The sequence below is a fragment of the Hemibagrus wyckioides genome, linkage group LG09 (assembly GCF_019097595.1).
Source record: "Hemibagrus wyckioides isolate EC202008001 linkage group LG09, SWU_Hwy_1.0, whole genome shotgun sequence".
In the NCBI taxonomy this organism is placed as follows: domain Eukaryota; kingdom Metazoa; phylum Chordata; class Actinopteri; order Siluriformes; family Bagridae; genus Hemibagrus; species Hemibagrus wyckioides.
Genome location: NC_080718.1, coordinates 26,815,701 through 26,834,704, shown reverse-complemented (window position 1 = coordinate 26,834,704; position 19,004 = coordinate 26,815,701). Strand labels below are relative to the sequence as shown.

Genomic DNA, 19,004 nt, shown 5'->3' with positions numbered 1-19,004 from the left:
TGCAAAGGATTATGGGTTTGATTAATGTGTGTGTGTTTGTGTGTAACATCCATTTGGCTCATCTGTCTTTCTCTCTCAGGGTGTAATTACTTTGGTTCTAGACTGCATTGATCACCTGCACCTGTATAGCAGTGCAGCACATTTTGCAGAGGCTGCTGGGAAAGAGGCGGGAGAGGCATGGGAGGACATTTTGAACTCCTTCTATGAGCTTCTGGGTAAAAAACCAAAACAACAACAACACATAAATAACTGACTAAACTATATAAATAAAAAAATTAATAATAATAATAATAATAATAATAATAATAATATGATAGTAATAATAGTTGTTATATTTATTTATTTATTTATTTATTTATTTATTTATTTCAAAGACATTTTGAATTTCTTCTAGGAGCTTCTGGATGAAAAAAAAGAAATTAAATATTATTATAATTATGATTATGATGGTGATGATAATCATTATTAATTATTGATTGATTGATTATTAATTTAAGAATAATAACAACAACAATAACAACAATAATAAAAATAATTGATAATAATTGATGCCACTGTTTTTTTTATATTTATTTATTTATTTATTTATTTATTTATTTATTTATTTATTTATTTATTTATTTATTTATTTATTTATTTTTTACTAAGGCATTTTGAGTTCCCTCCATGAGCTTTTGGGTAAAATTTAAAAAATCAACATAAATAACTGACTAACTAAATTAATATCTCATTATTGGCATGCATTTCCTCACAGCGGCGCTGATCCGGGGGAATCCATATAACTGCTCTCAGTTCTCCAGCTCTCTGGACTGGCTGATCAGCAGACTGGACAGACTGGAGGCCTCCACCGGTGCGTTTTAACAAGTGTTATAGCACTCACAAGTGTTATAACACAGTCTATGATCACAATACAAACATCTGTGTGGGGAAAATGAACTGTTTTTGTTTTTTTTGTTTTTTTTGTTTTTTTTATGAAAAGTTTCTATTTTTTCTATGAAAACTTTTCTATTAAAGTTTTGAAACATTAATATATTGCTCCTAGTAGGCTGGGGAGAAATTCTGAAACACTACAAATTCTACTGAGTGTCTACTGTCCTTTGAGCTTCATATTAACCTCCACTGTGGAGTGAGACATGACAATGCTGGTTTCTTTCTGTTAAAATGCAGTGAATGTGTTTGTTGATCCAGTGACTGAACCTCTGTGTGCTTCAGGAATTCTTGAAGTGCTGCACTGTGTATTAATGGAAAGTCCAGAAGCACTGAATTTTATTAAAGAAGGACACATTCGCTCCATCATCACACTCTTAGACAAACACGGCCGCAACCACAAGGTACTGCTGCATAGTGTGTGTGTCTGTGTGTGTGTGTGAGAGTTATGTATTGTGTGTTACAAGAGTTTAGTCAAGCACTGAGATGTCTTAATGGTCTTCTGCATTGTGTGTGTGTGTGTGTGTGTAGATCTTGGAGGTGCTGAGTTCACTGTGTGTGTGTCATGGTACAGCAGTGCGCTCTAATCAGCACCTGATCTGTGACACACTGCTGCCTGAGAGAGATTTACTGCTGCAGAGCCGCCTGGTCAACCATGTCACCAGGTAAACACACACACACACACACACACACACACACACAAACCTTTTATTAAAATTTTCTTTAAAAAAAACAAAACGGTGAATAAATAAATAAATATAAATAAACAAACAAACAAACCTGGCAAATATCAATGCTTGCAAGTTATTTTTCAATAATTTCATTATTATAATTATTAATGATATAAAAAATTTATTATAATTAAAACACCAAAGTTGCAAAAAACTCACACTGAATTTTACACACGATCACATTTAATTAATTTATTTTTTTTCACATTAAACTTTTTCATCCTATTTCTTCAAACTTTTTCCTTATTTTCAACAAATTTCTTTATTAATTTTTATCATTTATTTTTTCACATTTTTTCCATTTAAATTTTTATTACAATTTACATTTTATTTTGCTTTTTGCTTTTTATTTTGCTATTTAATTCATATTTTTATGATTACTTTCTCACGTTCACCTTCATACATTTTTCCACCACGTTACTCAGGTACTCAGCTTTATTAATGATTGCACATGTTTTGTGTCAGCGTTCGCCCAAACATCTTCCTCTGCATGGGAGACGACTCCGCCCAGTACAGAAAGTGGTATTATGAGGTGGTAGTGGAGAGGGTGGAGCCTTTTGTGACACCGGAGCCCACTCACTTGAGGGTGGGTTGGGCCTGTAGCACAGGTTACCACCCCTCTCTGACAGGAGGTCATGGCTGGGGGTCGAATGGAGTCGGAGACGACCTGCGCTCGTATGGGTTCGACGGCCTGCACCTGTGGACGGGTGAGACGTGACAAAATACAATTCATTGGTATTAGGTGAACTATTATTGTTATTATTATTATTATTATTATTATTATTATTATTATTATTATTATGTTTTTGGTTTAATTTATAATTGAATATTTTATATTTGAAAGCTGAATATTAAAATATATTATTAAATAAATTTTACATATTTAAATAAATATGTAATAAATAATATTAAATAAATTTACATATTTAACATTTTATATTTTAACACGATTTCCCCATTTGTTCCTATTATTACTTTTTTTTTTACCTAATTTTTTATTTTTTAAATAATCTTTTAAAACGTTTAGTTTTATTACTTTTCATTAATTTTTTTTACAATTAATGATCTTTTTTTTTTACTATGCTTTCCTAATTTTTTGCTTTCACTTAATTAAATTTTTCTAGAGAAAATTTAGAAAATTAGTTTCAGTTCTTTAATCCACGCTCAGGTGGCGTAGGTCGCAGGGTCAGTTCGGCCAATCAGCGGCTGCTGAGGGAGGATGATGTCATCAGCTGCTGCCTGGACCTCAGTGCCGCATGTATTTCGTTCCGAGTGAACGGTCAGCCTGTGCAGGGAATGCTGGAGAACTTCAACACGGATGCACTCATGTTTCCTGTGGTCAGCTTCTCCGCTGGAGTCAGGTGGGGATTTAATTTAGTCTCTAAACTAAAATATTTCATTTCAAGCGGAGTCAGATTTAGATTCATCATTTTATTAAATTTTTTTGGTTAATGTTTGAAAAAGAAAATCTTTTAGTTGGATTTCTATTTATTTTTTCTTTTTCTTTATTTTTAGTTTTTATTATTATTATGTTTTTATTTTTGTTTTAATATAAAAATATTTAATATATTGTATATATGTAGTTATATTTTTTATATATATTACATATATTTATATATATTTTTTATTTTTTAACATTCAAAACATAAATCAGCTGAAGTCAGTTATGGATTTTATTTCATCTTAATTTTTAAAATTGCTTTATTCATTTAATTTTTTAAAACATTGTTAATATATTAACAAGTCAGGTATGGATTTAATGTAATCTTTAATTATAAAAAATAATTATTAAAATAAAATTAATAAATTAAATAAATATGATTTATTAAATAATAATTAAATTATTTCAAAAATTAAAATTGAAGTGATTATGGATTTTATTTCATCTTCAATTAAAAAAATAATTAAATCCATATTTAAATGAAAAACATTTTGCCAGATGTGGATTTTATTTTTATTGTTAAATATGATTTAATTCTTAATAAAATCTTTGTACAGCCTGTCCATCGTTAGTAATCCGTGTTTATTGTTGGTTCAGGGTGCGTGTGCTGTTAGGAGCTCATCACGGGGAGTTTAAATTCCTGCCTCCTGCTGGATTCTCTCCGTGTGCCGAGGCTTTACTCCCCAGGGGGCGCTGCAGGCTGGAGCTGTGTGAGGAGGTCACACGGGGTCACAGAAACAGCCAGAGGGAACTTTTAGGCCCTGCTGTATCCGGTGACCCGGTGGTCTTCACTCCTACCCCAGTGGACACCAATCAGGTGAGACGAACCAGTCATACACAATATATTTACAGCAGCTGCACACAGGAGTGTAGGAGAGTGTTATTAACCGTGTGTGTGTGTGTGTGTCTGTGTGTGTGTGTATGTGTGTGTCAGGTGACACTGCCTCCTCAGTTTGAGCTGATCAGAGAGAGACTGGCGGAGAACCTGCATGAGATCTGGCTGCTGGAGAAAACCGAGAGCGGTTGGACACACGGGCCGGTGAGTTAAAACACAGCATCACAGTCGTCTATCATGTGGTAACCATGGTGACAGGAATGAATGAATGAAAGAAAGAAAGAAAGAAAGAAAGAAAGAAAGAAAGAAAGAAAGAAAGGAAGGAGTGAAGGAGGGAAGGAAGGAGGGAAGAAAGAAAGAAGGGAAGGAGGAAAGAAAGAAAGAAAGAAAGAAAGAAAGAAAGAAAGAAAGAAAGAAAGAAAGGAGGGAAATGACACTGATTAGATACGCAACCAGTATAAAATGTGTGTGTGTGTGTGTGTGTTGTGAAGGTGAGAGACGACAGTAAACAGCTTCATCCCGGACTGGTGGAGTTTTCCAAACTTCCAGATCAGGAGAGACTCAGCAAGCTCCAGGCTGCTGAACACACGCTGAGGTACTGCACTTCTTTTCATTTGCTGCTCAGACAGTTTCATGCCAGACCATTAGCCATAACATTATGACCAGTGCCAGGTGAAGTGAATAAGACTGAAGATCTCCTCGTCATGGCACCTGTTAGTGGGTGGGATATATTAGACAGCAGGTGAACATTTTGTCCTCAGAGATGATGTGTTAGAAGCAGGAAAAATGGACAAGTGTAAGGATTTGATGACTGGATCAGAGCATCTCCAAAACTACAGTGTTCTCGGTCTGCAGTGGACAGTATCTATCAAAAGTGGTCCAAGGAAGGAACAGTGGTGAACAGCGTCATGGGCGGTCAAGGCTCATTGAGGCACATGAGGAGCGAAGACTGGCCCGTGTGATCCGATCCAACAGATGAGCTACTGTTGGTCAAATTGCTGAAGAAGTTAATGCTGGTTAATAATGGCCGGGTGTGTGTGGGTCACTTACCTGGGGAACACATGGCACCAGGATGCACTATGGGAAGAAGGAGAGTAGGCAGAGGCAGTGTCATGCTTTGGGCAATGTTCTGCTGGGAAACCTTGGGTCCTGCTGTGGGTTTCTTCCATCATTCTTTGTGAAGGATGTAGTGTAGAGACAGAAGAGCACAGACTTTATACATGATTTTAGATGTTTACTAAAAAAAGAACTCAGAATAATATATGAGTGTGAAGCTAAGGATATTCAGTGATAAATATCCTAAATCATAAAACCAGAGTCATGAACCAGAGTCAGTCGCAGAGTAACAGGAGGCACTCTGAGTGTAGGTGATATGTTCAGACGATATTCACTTCATTTCCTCCTTTCAGTTCTTCTCCACATCTTTCTGTGTCTCTGTAGGTCTCTGTTGGCTCTCGGAGCTCATATCGGTCTGTCTGATGACCACACAGAGGAGAAGGTGAAGTACGTCCAGATCTCAAACAAGTACGTCTCAGACAAAATGCTCGGGAAATAAATATAAATATAAATATAAATATAAATATAAATATAAATATAAATATAAATATAAATATAAATATAAATATAAATATAAATATAAATATAAATGACCTGCAGGTGAATTTACAGGAACATAGAGTAAAGAAAGAAACAGGATAAAAGAAAGAAAGGACTTAAAGAAAAACGAACTAAATAAAAACACAGTAAGAAAGAAAGAAAGAAAGAAAGAAAGAAAGAAAGAAAGAAAGAAAGAAAGAAAGAAAGAAAGAAAGACAGAAAGAAAGAAGACCAATAAAAAAGAACATTAAGAAAAATAAAAAAAAAATCATATGATAAATAAAAAATTAAAGAAAGAAAGAAAGAAAGAAAATAAGAAAAAATTATAAGATAAATAAAAGAAAAAAGAACAAAAGAAAAAAAGAAAGAAACAAAAAAGAAAGAAAGAAAGAAAGAAAGAAAGAAAGAAAGAAAGAAAGAAAGAAAGAAAGAAAGAAAAAAGGGGAAAATAATTAAGATTAATAAAAGAAAAAAGAATGAAAGAAAGAAAGAAAGAAAGAAAGAAAGAAAGAAAGAAAGAAAGAAAGAAAGAAAGAAAGAAAGAAAGAAAGAAAGACAGAATGCAGTGATCAGGACGCAGTATGCTTGTTCATCCCTGTCCTCGACTCAAACCCTGAATCTCTCCCTGTTCAGGTTGGAGCTGTGGAACGGTTACAGAGCAGCTCCAGTGGATCAGTCTGGAGTTTCTCTAAACACAGCTCAGGAGGCTCTGGTGGAAGCTCTGGCTGAGAACCAGCACAACATCTGGTCCAGAGAGCAGATCAGGCAGGGCTGGAGCTACGCACCACAGCAGGTGGACTTTAGACTCTTCTTTGTCACTATGCTCTGTGTTCATTACAACCTTCTGCTCTGTCTTTATACTCCATATCTACAGATTTCAGTCAGTAAGAACATGTTTAAGTGAATTTCCTTTCATCATTCAGGACATTAAGGGGAAGAGAAGCCCTCAGTTGGTGCCCTTCACTCTGCTGGACGAGAGAAGCAGATGTTGTGCTAAAGAGTCAGTGAGGGATGTGTTAGGAACTCTGCTTGGGTTCGGATACACTGTGGAAGCATCAGAGCAACAGTGCTGTGAGTTCCTAACGATAAATTATCAATAAAAACAATATTATCTGCTAGCTGTCCTTTTATCTGTCATGTAGTCGTCCAGCTGTTTGTTGATATCCAACTTCCACTAATATTACAGCGAGCATGGCCGTGATGTTCAGGGTTTCACTGCTTGATGCGACCGAGATGTTCTACTTCTGTGTTGCTACGAGCTGAGAGCTACCTTACTCTGATTTACAAACATACTGCAGAAAGAAAAAAGACAAATAAAAAGAAGAACATTAAGAAAAAGAAAGAAAGAAAGAAAGAAAGAAAGAAGACAAATAAGACAAATAAAAAAAGAACATCAAGAAGAAGAAAGAAAGAAAGAAAGAAAGAAAGAAAGAAAGAAAGAAAGAAAGAAAGCAAATAAAAACATTACGAAAGATAGAATGAAGGCAAATAAAAAAATAAGAAAAAAAAGAAAAGTAGAAAGAAAGAAAGAAAGAAAGAAAGAAAGAAAGAAAGAAAGAAAGAAAGAAAGCAAATAAAAAACATTAAGAAAGATAGAAAGAAGGAAAATTAAAAAAATAAGAAAAAATAAGAAAAGTAGAAAGAAAGAAAGGAAGAAAGAAAGAAAGAAAGAAAGAAAGAAAGAAAGAAAGAAAGAAAGAAAGAAAGACACAGAGTAAAAACAGCTAAGGATTTCTCCAATCAGGAGTGTTGATGGTGAATATGTAAATAAGCAGAAGGTTAAGGCGGGGTTTAGGAATGTAGAGTGTGGAACAAGGACAGATTCTAAAGAGCCAGCATTCAGGTTCTAGTAATTTCTAGTAATTAATTATAAGATATAAACAGGAAGTGTGAACACAATACTAAAGCACTACTGATTTGACTTGATCTCTGTGTTCCTAGCCCTGGGCTCTGACGTGAAGGCTGTGAGTGAGGAGAGGTCTCGCATATTCCGTGTGGACCACACTTTTGCAGTGCATGATGGGAAATGGTATTTCGAGTTTGAGGCAGTCACTGATGGAGAGATGAGAGTGGGCTGGGCTCGAGTGGGATGTCAACCAGACATGGAGCTGTGGTCAGACGAGCAGGCCTTCGTGTTTGACGGCTCAAAGGTATTATGGCTAGCGCTTTAACTACCCACTGTGCTAACATAAGGCAACTATTGTTTATGGATTAAATGAACTGTTTTCCGAATATTGTGTAGGGTCAGTGGTGGCATGGAAGCACTGTCCCATTTGGTCATGTTTGGCAGAAAGGGGATGTGATTGGCTGTTTGTTGGATTTGACTCGGAGAACCATGATGGTCACTTTAAACGGAGAGCTACAGCTGAATGCTTATGGCTCTGAAATTGCTTCCAAAGGGTTTAGTACAGCTGGTGGTGAGTTTTTCTACAATAATATATGAACAAACATCTATTCCAAGTCAATAAACTTGTTATTACATATCTATTACAGCGTAATACACTTGTTATTGCAGGTTATTACTATTTTACAGTTAATTATAAGATAACTACTTAGTAATTACTTGCTTATTACACAGAAATAGGGCTGTCTTAGTCAGAATATTAATTTAGATTTGTGTATATTTTCATTTGTATGACCTTCTGTACCCCAGGCTTCGTTCCTGTGTGTGGTTTGAGTGTGAATCAGGTGGGACGGTTAAATTTAGGCCAACAAGTTGACTCACTAAAACACTTCAGTGTTTGTGGGCTTCAGGAGGGCTACCAGCCTTTTGCCCTAAACATGAGCAAAGATCCACCACTCTGGATGAGCTGGAGAGAGCCCTTATTTGTACAGATACCAGAGGACCATCCTCGCTTACAGGTAAATAAAAGTGGTCTTAAAAAGCAGTTCTGAATCATCGCTTTGCTTAGCACATTAAAGATAAAAAGATATTTTTTTAGCATGTTAATAAGAAAGCCAATGGTGTTCCTTATTAACAACAGCCACACTGACACTTCAGTACTGAAGGGAGGTGTCTCAAGGGCACGTTGCTCTCTGGAGTTTTCAGAAGTGTGTATCTAAGGAAGCGTTGGTGCTCTGGCTCAACATGTCCAGTGCATATGAATCTATCCCTGACAAGTTGATCCAAAAAAACAAAACAAAACCAGGGACCATCTACCAGGCAGGGTGGCAGCCCAGTAGACAAAACACTGTGCCCTCTAGAGGGAATAACAAGCTGTGGTTTCTCTAGAAGCTGCTAGAAAACGAATTCATGGTGTCTGTAGCAAGTGATGTACCAATGTACAAGGACTCCAGTGACTCCCCGGCCCAGGTTGGTGTAGTGGTCAAGACCAGGAGGAAATAGAGAGCAGAGGAGACTATGCTGCAGTCCTAGCTAAAATATCATGACCTAGTAAGAGTTATGATCAGAGGAAGGGCTGGCCTTTGAACATTTTTTAACTCCTTATTATTCATAAGTGCAAATATTTTGAAAAAGACTAGGCTTCTAAAGGTTTGACAGAAAAAAATATGCAAAAAGTAAAGGGGTCCATAAGAAACATATACAGAAGAGACACAAGGACTAAGAAAAACACTGTGGAAAAGCTAATGATTTAACATTTGTTTTTTATTGTACTCCCAGGTTAGTTACATCGATGGGACAGTTGGTCACCTGCCAGCTCTGAAGGTCACTCAGCGTTCAGTGGGATTACCCGACAGTCTAAGCACTGATGTTGAGTTCTATCGCCTGAGCTTACCCATAGAGTGTGCCCAAGTATTCAGCAAACCTGTAGATGGTGCAGTACCTTCAGCTAGCAGTGTACCATGTCACATTAAGGAACCAGAAGAAGGGGAGGACTCTGATTTTGAAATGCTGATGAAGTCGGCCCACAGACACACAGGAAGTAGAGATGAACTGAACAACCATAAGGATAATGTTCAAGAAAAACCTTCCAGGCTTAAGCAAAGGTCAGTTCACTGTAATCCATGGTAGTCTTACCATGAGGCCAAACCTTTGTAGTAAACCTCATACAAGAAGTTTTAATAAAACCGATGGCTTTAGCTTATTCTCTAAAGGATAGGTGATTTGGTTTCATCTTGTGTTCTTGGTTTGGCTTTTTGGCTCAGAGTTTGGTGCTTTATAGGTTTCTTTTGAAGAAGAAACCAGAATTGGTCACTAGTGGCTCTTCAGCCCGGCTACTAGAAGAGGTGCTGGCAATCGAGAGGAACAGCGATAAACCACTTGCCAACTGCACTAAGGTTAGAGACTAAGAACATTTACACATGTAAGTGTCTGATTTTGTCTTTCTCTTAGTCTTTCATTATTTTTGATTTCTTCTGCAGTACTACTATTCTGTGAAGATCCTACATGGGCAGGATCCATCCTGTGTCTGGGTTGGATGGGTGACTTCAAACTTCCACTGTTATGACCGATCTTTTGACCCGGAGAGAGTGTGTAGCGTGACTATAACACTTGGGGACCAATGGGGCAAAGTTCTTGAGAGGTTAATGACATCATAAGTCTGTCTATAATCATATCCTCCCAAGGGAATGTATCAGATTGTTTAGTGGTGGAAGTTGCTGCCAGGTTAGTTTGATATGTGTCTGTGTTCCCAACAGTGTCAAATGCAGTTGCTGTTACATGGTGTGTGCTGCAGAGGGCAGTAGCCTCTCCAACGGCTGTAGTAACGTAAGGCTGGAGATTGGCTGTCTGGTTGACACTGCAACTGGATTTCTTACCTTTACTGCTAATGGAAAGGAAATCGGAATCTTCTATCAGGTAAGTATTCTAATACCTCTTGCCCTTTAAGCTTACCCTAAGGAATTCTTAGCTTGGCTTGGGTGAATAGGATGTTTTATTTACTTCTTTAGGTTGAACCAGGCACTAAACTGTTCCCAGCAGTTTTTGCCAAAGCCACCAGTTCGGATGTCTTCCAGTTTGAACTCGGACGAATTAAGGTAAATGCAGTCGAATCCTTCAATCTGATAAGCTATCTAGATACCCTCTATATATCTATAAGTAGTTATTTGGTAATGAAAAGGCTACCAGAAAAGAAAATTCCAAATCTTTGGTAAAAATGATTACGTTTCCTGTAATAAAAGGGACAAAATTCAATGCACCTGGAAGTGACAAAGAAGATTCACACTACTGTGACTTAGGTGAAAGTTCCTTCTTCAAACACTACCATCTATATACTATATACTATACTCATAAAATGAAAACCAATACTATCCTTGTAGGGTGCATTGCCATTGTCTGCTGGTTTGTTTCGGAGTGAAAAGAAAAACATGGAGCCTCAGTGTCATCCCAGGCTTAATGTTCAATCCCTGATACCCACGAGGTGGACACGGCTTCCCGAACATGCCCCACATGTAGAGCTGACATGGCTTGAGGAAAGGCATGGCTGGAGGGCACAGTGCGTAGGTAGTCTACAGGTCATGGCTCTGCATATCCCTGAGGAGGACAGGTCAGTGATCAACAAAAAGCAATCCTAATTTTCAAATATTTTGTCATCTGATTTGTTGGTCAATTTCTGTACATGTGACTGGATCACAAAAGAGGTGTAAAAGACAGGCTGTTGTTAGATGACCAAAAAGGTGCAACATTTTTATGGCATACCTCAAGGGTTAGTGCTTGGCCCATTTTTGTTTTATTTGTTCGTGAAGCCAAAGGTGAAAACGGTCATTTCCTATGGAATTAAACCTCACACCTATGTCGACGATATACTACTAGCACATTTTCAGATCTGTTTGCCAGATCCAGCACATTTGTTGAATATTCATTTAATATTCATCCAGTAACATGTTGAAAAGTTTTCATATATAATCTGACTTAACATACTTGTATATATCTGTGGTGCTAAATTAATAATGATATATTCTTCTTTTAAATTAAACTTCTCTGTTTTGTTCCTGTCCCAGGTGCATAGACATTCTTGAACTCTCTGAACTGGACAATCTTCTCATGTTCCATGACCACACCCTCCGTCTCTATTCTGCCCTCTGTGCCCATGGAAACATACCTGTAAGCCATGCCTTGTGCAGCTACATTGACCAATCACAGATTTTGTTTGCACTGCGCTGTTCTAGACTGCCTGGAAATCTGCGAGCGGGTTTCTATGACCTATTAATGACTGCCTACCTCAGTGCCCCTAGCAGTGCCAGGCAGGCCACCACCTATGAATATATTGTGCCCATGACCGATGCCATGCGGACTATTACACTTTTTGAAAACAACAGGAATCAGCCCAGTCTCCCAGGCAGTAGCATCAGCACCTCTTTGCGACCAAGAATGCACTTCAGTTTACCTTGTTTTGTTAGAGCTAGCAGCAACAGTTTTGATAACAGGTCCAATAAGTCTGAGGATGGTTCCTGTCAATATAGTCCTGAATTCCCACTGGATGTCCTGAAAGCTATAATGGCAGACATGTTAAAGGAGGCAGTCCACTCAGTAGGGACGAATATCCGGGACCCTGTGGGAGGCAACGTTGAGCTAATGCTTGTTCCTCTTCTCCAACTCCTCCATACACTCCTCCTCATGGGTGTGTATCATCACTCAGATCTGCGGCAAGTGCTTTTCCTCATCATACCCTCTGCTTACATAAGGGAAAATGATGCAAGACAACTGATGGATGAAGGTGAAGAGAATGATATTGAGCAAGAGGAGGAAGAAGGAAGAGCCATCGGTGAACAAAAGACTTTGTTGCAGATGAAGCTACCAGAAGCAGTTAAACTACAGGTATGCAAGACTATACTACTACTACTCCCACTACTACTACTACTACTAATCATTTGTTTGTGTTTTTCTGTCTCCATTCTTTCACAGTTATGTCACCTGCTGCAGTATCTGTGTGACTGTCAGTTGCGTCACAGGGTCGAGGCCATAGTGACCTTCTCTGCTGACCTTGTGGGTCGTCTCCAGAGCAACCAGCGCTCTCGCTACATGGATGTCATGGAAGCACTCAACATGTCTGCTGCTCTTACTGCCCGCAAGACCAAGGAGTTTCGCTCTCCACCTCAAGAACAGGTAACCAGGCAAAAGTCCAGAGTCAGAGATCATGGATGGTAACAGTCCAGAGTTTATATATCAGGGTGGAATCTATCCTTGTATTCCTAAGAGCATCTCTAAAGATACCTTAGACGTGGATAGGAATAGGTTCATCCAAATTCATCCATAAAAAGGACCCAAATAAATTGAACTCTGAATATTGTCCTACTCCTTTAGATGAACATGTTGCTAAACTTCCGGGAAAAGGAACTGGACTGCCCCTGCCCTGAGAAGATAAGAGAGCTTCTTTGGGATTTCCATCTGGACCTCAGAAGCCATTGTGGTAACTAACATTGTGGTAGCATTTCGTTGCTATGTACCTGTACTTTGCAATGACAATAAAGTTGTATCTATCTATCTAACTAATCACAGAAACATATACCAACAATACAACCAATAGTATTTACGATGTAAATATTTATTCTTCTTGTTTTGTTTACTCCTCCTCTGAGGTAAACTTTTGACCTAAACATAAGCCCTTTTTTTACTTAACAGGAGTTGAAACTGATGAAATCTTGGTTACTGAAGATGATGAGAATCAGCCTATCAGGAATCGATTAAGAAACCTGGTGGACAAAATGTCTCGTCTGAAGAGGAGGCTGTCTGGTGTGGTTGAAGAGGATGTTGTGGCTAAACCTGGTAGGAAATTCGAAACACAAGACTAGTTTATTAGCATGGAATTTTTAACAGGAAATTGTAAACAGTGTAAGTATGGATCCAAATGATGAAAATGTTATAATTTTTATAGTGAAGCGGCTCATGGGTACTTTATTCTTTTAGTTTATAAGACCCATTCTTTCCGTTTTTTTCTCCAGTTTCTCTTCAATGGCTGATCTCAGACACTGTGATGCATTGGGCTCACAAGGGACCGCTGGAGGACCCGGTTCTGGTACGGGCTGCGTTTGGACTTCTGCGCTGCCAGTACGCTGGCCTCGCTGGCAAAATGGCCTACGCATTGCAAAAAGCCTACTGCATTACTCAAAACTCGGTAGAGGACACACTTAGCCTGCAGGAGGCACTGGGACGAATACGCTCACTACTTACAGCCAGAATGGGCAAAGAAGAAGTGGAACTAATGATCCAAGGACTTGGGTAAGAGATTGTAATTAGACCAAGACTAAGCTTCCATGTGTTGTCTGTTGTACATAAATGTTCACAAACATTTATATTTTATTATCTATTTGAGAACAGAACAGCTTTAACGGGCCTCGTTTACTTAAAATAAGGAAGACGGGCAAAGAAAACCAAAAGAATAAAATTCAAGGCTTATAAACTTAAACAAACTATATTATAAACTTAACAAACAGATTCATGCTAAGAATCATGCTAAAAATGCTATTCAAGAACTAACATAGTAGGTAAACACAACCATGAAACAACCCAATGACATGACCTGGACACATACAGGAAATGCAGTACGCAGGGGGAAACTGTGACAGTTGGAATTTGCAACCAAATCAGATCTGCTCATGTGTTTGGATCCCATACTCTTTCCTTTGTAGTGATATCATGAAAAATAAAGTGTTCTACCAGCACCCGAACCTGATGAGGGCACTGGGTATGCACGAGACTGTCATGGAGGTGATGGTTAATGTTCTGGGCACCCGGGAGTCCAAGGTAGCTGTACATTTCCATTTACAGCCATGTTTATTTCAGTAAAATGGGACATTTATTTTAAACACATAGGCCTGTTTCAGAAACCATATTAATGCTCACATTGATACATTATATAATCTCATTTACTCTTTCCTTTGAAAAAACCTCTCTACCCTATAAGGAAATCAGGTTTCCAAAGATGGTGGCCCACTGCTGTCGTTTCCTGTGTTATTTCTGTCGAATCAGCCGCCACAACCAGAAAGCCATGTTTGAGCACCTGAGCTACCTGTTGGACCACAGCAGCGTGGGACTTGGTATGCTAGCTCATCACCATGCTATCTTGTGTTATACAATTGAAAAATTGAGGGTTAAGGGCCTTGCTCAGAGGCTCAGCAGTGGCAGCCTGGTGGACCTGAACACACAACCTCTCAGTAGTCCATCACCTTAATCACAAAGCTACCACATCCACAAAGATATTGTACAACTTATGATACTGTAAGTTTGTGGCTTACAGTACCATTGTTAAGATTCTAGATCAACTTCTGAACTAACAGAGCCTAACAATCCAAAGTTATTGTCACGGCTGTTTCTGAATCTCTGGAGATTTTGAATACCATCCCACTACGGTGGTGGCATTGTGTTGAGCTTTTGGCAACTGTTTTTTTTTTTTTTTTTTACCAGATGTTCAACCAGAAAATTTGCTTTTTAAAATTCATATTTTAATATTATTGGCTATATTGTGCCCAGGACTCAAGGGGCAGTGGTGAATGGTAGCTCAAGTGGTTGAGGCTCTGTGTTGAAGATCATGGTTCAAGCCTCATCACCACCAAGATGCCACTGTTGGGCCCCTGAGCAAGGTTCCTAAGTAGCCTTTATTTGTCACATATACATTACTGCACAGTGAAAATTCTTTCTTCAAATTACCCATCCATGGAGAGTTGGGTTCAGAGTGCAGGGTCAGCCATGATGCAGCACCCATGGAGCAGGAGGGGTTAGGGACCTTGCTGAAGTGCCTGACAGTGGCAGCTTGGCAGTGCTTGAACCCTGGTCAACAAGCCAGAGCCTCAACTACTTAAGCTACCTTCAGCGGGTCCCTGCATTATGGCTGACCCTGTGCTCTGACTGTAACATCCAAAAAATTTGGGATATGTGAAGAAAGAATTTCACTCTATTGTAATGTATATGTAAAAAAAAAATAAATAAAGGCTGCATCTTCTAAGTTCCAGCTTGTAACATGTCTGTCATTATTTGAAATGTGAGACGTTTGAGGAGATATTGGTATTTGATATTTTTTCAGCATCCCCCTCTATGCGAGGCTCGACTCCTCTGGACGTGGCTGCGGCTTCTGTAATGGACAACTACGAGCTGGCATTAGCGCTGACAGAGTCAGATCTGGAGAAGGTCAGAACCTCTGGAATTTTTATTTATGCATTCTTTATTAGTCTTGGATGTGTTTTATAAAATGACGTTCAGTCTGACCAGCTCCATCAAGCTCCATCAAGCTCCACCCTTCTTGGAACTTGAATGTCTTGAGACATAAGAGATAGGAAATGTGACATATGGTTAATATTCATCCTCCTGTTGCCTTCCTGTAGGTGGTGCAGTATTTAGCAGGCTGTGGGTTGCAGAGTTGTACGTTGCTGTTGTCTAAAGGATACGCAGACATCGGCTGGAATCCCGTCGAAGGCGAGCGATACCTGGACTTGCTGCGCTTTGCCGTCTTCTGCAACGGTGCGAGAAAAGTTTAATTGAAAAAAAATCCTCACCTTTAATGGACTATTAATAGACATGCTATTCTTACACAGGGGAAAGCGTAGAAGAGAACTCGTATGTCGTCGTCCGGCTCCTGATTCGCCGTCCCGAATGCTTCGGCCCCGCGCTCCGAGTAGAAGGAGGAAACGGTCTCTTAGCAACCATGGAGGAAGCCATCAAGCTCTCAGAAGAGGAGAGTGGAGAGTGTTTTTCTAAAGCCTACCAGTCCAGTAGCACACTGTCAGTTACTGCTTGCTCACTTGCTTTCTGCTAATGTCTTTTAATTGCTCGAAAAACCGTTTTTATTCGTTCCTCTTTAATGCAGTGACATCCTTGATGATGAAGACGATGATGTCATCCACATGGGACACGCCATTATGACTTTTTACTCGGCTCTTATAGACCTGCTGGGCCGCTGCGCTCCAGAGATGCACGTGAGATCATTACACAATCATTACAGAATTAATCTAATTAATGTAGAAAACATACTTCAACTAAAGACAAATTAAATGTATGTATGTGTGTGTAGCTGATAGAAGCCGGTAAAGGTGAAGCTGTGCGTATAAGAGACATCTTGAGATCTCTGATTCCTCTGAAGGACCTGGAAGGAGTCATCAGCATCCCTTTCCCACTCCCTTTCCTGGACAAAGGTGAGACAACGATTTAATTTCTCATAGTATGGTTCTTAGCTCTGTAGCTAACTAAGATATCTTGCTAACTAAGAACAGTGAAACCTTGGCAGAGGAATTTAATTGGTTTTGGAGGCGAGTTCTTAAGGTGAAAATGTGTATTGTGAAACGAATTTTCCCATAAGAAATAATGTAAATGCAGATAATGCGTTCCAGCCTCCCAAAATCTAACCAATATTCCCAATATGAAGCGTATGTAAACTGTATGGCTGCTTACAAAGAACTGACCCAAGCCAAGCATTCCATGTCAAGGCTCCTCACAGGAAGTGGTGCCACCAAGCTTGGGCTAAAAATAGAACAGATCACCCATGCCACCAATCTGTCAACAAAAAACACCCGCAAAATCACCTAGCTTTTGAACGCATGCTGAAGGCAAAATTGGTAGCCAGCCTAGATAGCTAGGTCACAATCTCACCACAGAAGTTGCCTTTAATGGACACTCTGTATTTGCAGCACACGTTTCACCTTAGCTACGCAGTTAACTATCATATCAGCGTCATTATCTTGCCAACTAAGAATTTCACATGCTTAGCTAGCTTAAAATCTACATTAAGAAACTAGTTATGAATGCTAAATAGTCATGTTCATACAGAGGTCTTTAATGGACACCCTGTCATTGTGATGGACATTTCATCTTACCTAGAAAGATCAGTGACTGTCTTGCTAACTAAGAAATTTCACATGCTTAGCTTGCTAGTTATAACATACCTAATATATATTTAATTAAAACAAAAACATGTAGCCTAAAATATACATCAAGAAACTAGCTAGCTAGACAGCTAGGCCATGTTCTCTTTGAGAGGTCGCCATTAAAGGACATATTCTACTAACATTGTTTAGCTAAGAAATAACTTAATAGCATCCGTTCGTAAACTTAGTTACTGAAAAATGGAAAATATTGAATAATTCAGCAGGAAAGGATTTCCTGTTTGTTTTTGTTTTTTTCAGATGGTTGTGTCATGGAGCCGGACATGTCCAGGTGCTTCTGTCCAGATCACAAGGCATCCATGGTGCTGTTTCTGGACCGAGTCTATGGCGTCCAGAATCAAAACTTTCTTCTCCACCTTGTTGAGAAAGGCTTCCTGCCAGACCTGCAAGCTGCTGTTAGCATGGATAATGTAAGGGCGTTCTCCATCTTTTATTTTTCCTGTATCATGCACCAGATAATTGTGCATTCACCATGTTATAAAAGTGTAAAATGTCCTATAATATTTATGATTAATCTCTCTCGTTCCTGTCTGTAGAGCGGACTGGGTGGTACGGACATGGCGCTGGCTCTGAACCGTTATTTGTGCGGGTCGGTGCTGCCATTGTTGAGTAAGTGCTCGTCGATGCTACGCGACCTTCCTCTTGTTAGCACAGGAACAGTGGACGACTTCCTGCAAGCGCTCTATTGCCTCTCTAAAGCCAGCAGCCTCACCAAAGCCCAGCATGATGCCATCCAGACCTGCCTGCTGTCGGTGTGTGGGTGAGTTCCACTGGCACTTCACCTCCACATCATGGACAGTTCCTCAGCTCTTCAGCTACAGTTTTACTTTTTCTGATTATTTATTTACTTTAAATTTTATGTCATTTACACAACCGTACACAGTAGGACATGTAATGAAATGCTTTGACTATCCTTGCTATAAAAAGTAGAATAAAAACAGAATAATAATTACAATAAAAATAGAATTTTATGTAAAAATAAAGGGTAAAAATATATTTAAAATAAATAAATATATATTATAAAAATATATTATTATATAAACACACACAGATAAATAAAATATTTTTATATCCAATTTTTTTTTATTCAATTACTTTTTAAAATTAAAAAAAAAAATTATATATGAATATAGATTGGTGGCAGAACAGTGTGACTTTTATGAATAAAGTGCAGTTGTGAGCACATTGTGTGCAATTTCTATCCATTTTTCACTTCATTTTTTCTTTTACTTAATAAATGTTGTCTTTTTCAAAACAAAATATTCTACAAATGTCACTATTATTCATACTAAGCGTCATAAGGGTTAGCATCACCTGGCTTCATGGAGTGAATGAATAAAATTACAAACAACATTAACTTAAATAGACCTTCTTTCAGTCAGCATTTTCTATCCCTACATTAATAAATCAACATTTCCGGCTTAACTGAAAGAGCCTTTGTGAATTTTCTGAAGAAATCTGGCAACCTCAGAGGCAAGAGCTACATGTAGGCGGAATGGATGGAGAGCTCGAACATGATCGTTTGATCAATTATGATTTTTTAATTTTTATTATGAATATATTTCATGTATGTGTAAATATTAGCGTAACACTTCAACATTATATTATTCAGAAATATTCCGAGATAAGCATTTTTTCAAGCGTTCCTCAATCACCATCAGCGACTTTTCCTATTGTTGTATTTCTTTTTTATCCGAATCTT

At 38.5% G+C, this 19,004-nt stretch overlaps 1 protein-coding gene across 3 annotated transcripts in view; it reads left to right on the top strand.

Annotated features, from left to right (window-relative positions):
* Positions 1-19,004, top strand: part of ryr2b (ryanodine receptor 2b (cardiac)) — an 88,909-nt gene that overhangs the window by 8,584 nt on the left and 61,321 nt on the right. For all 3 annotated transcript variants that reach the window (XM_058398492.1, XM_058398491.1, XM_058398490.1), the window contains exons 14-48: positions 80-215; positions 755-850; positions 1,213-1,331; positions 1,459-1,592; positions 2,124-2,365; positions 2,827-3,019; positions 3,697-3,916; positions 4,034-4,138; positions 4,426-4,529; positions 5,375-5,458; positions 6,164-6,323; positions 6,454-6,601; positions 7,472-7,680; positions 7,773-7,947; positions 8,184-8,392; positions 9,153-9,478; positions 9,655-9,769; positions 9,854-10,014; positions 10,130-10,289; positions 10,382-10,468; positions 10,751-10,977; positions 11,432-12,248; positions 12,336-12,536; positions 12,735-12,840; positions 13,053-13,196; positions 13,373-13,649; positions 14,060-14,174; positions 14,335-14,467; positions 15,451-15,554; positions 15,749-15,884; positions 15,959-16,145; positions 16,231-16,339; positions 16,435-16,555; positions 17,543-17,712; positions 17,839-18,062. In XM_058398492.1, coding sequence (XP_058254475.1) covers positions 80-215; positions 755-850; positions 1,213-1,331; positions 1,459-1,592; positions 2,124-2,365; positions 2,827-3,019; positions 3,697-3,916; positions 4,034-4,138; positions 4,426-4,529; positions 5,375-5,458; positions 6,164-6,323; positions 6,454-6,601; positions 7,472-7,680; positions 7,773-7,947; positions 8,184-8,392; positions 9,153-9,478; positions 9,655-9,769; positions 9,854-10,014; positions 10,130-10,289; positions 10,382-10,468; positions 10,751-10,977; positions 11,432-12,248; positions 12,336-12,536; positions 12,735-12,840; positions 13,053-13,196; positions 13,373-13,649; positions 14,060-14,174; positions 14,335-14,467; positions 15,451-15,554; positions 15,749-15,884; positions 15,959-16,145; positions 16,231-16,339; positions 16,435-16,555; positions 17,543-17,712; positions 17,839-18,062 — 6,254 coding nt within the window. The remainder of the gene's footprint in view (positions 1-79; positions 216-754; positions 851-1,212; positions 1,332-1,458; positions 1,593-2,123; positions 2,366-2,826; positions 3,020-3,696; positions 3,917-4,033; positions 4,139-4,425; positions 4,530-5,374; positions 5,459-6,163; positions 6,324-6,453; positions 6,602-7,471; positions 7,681-7,772; positions 7,948-8,183; positions 8,393-9,152; positions 9,479-9,654; positions 9,770-9,853; positions 10,015-10,129; positions 10,290-10,381; positions 10,469-10,750; positions 10,978-11,431; positions 12,249-12,335; positions 12,537-12,734; positions 12,841-13,052; positions 13,197-13,372; positions 13,650-14,059; positions 14,175-14,334; positions 14,468-15,450; positions 15,555-15,748; positions 15,885-15,958; positions 16,146-16,230; positions 16,340-16,434; positions 16,556-17,542; positions 17,713-17,838; positions 18,063-19,004) is intronic.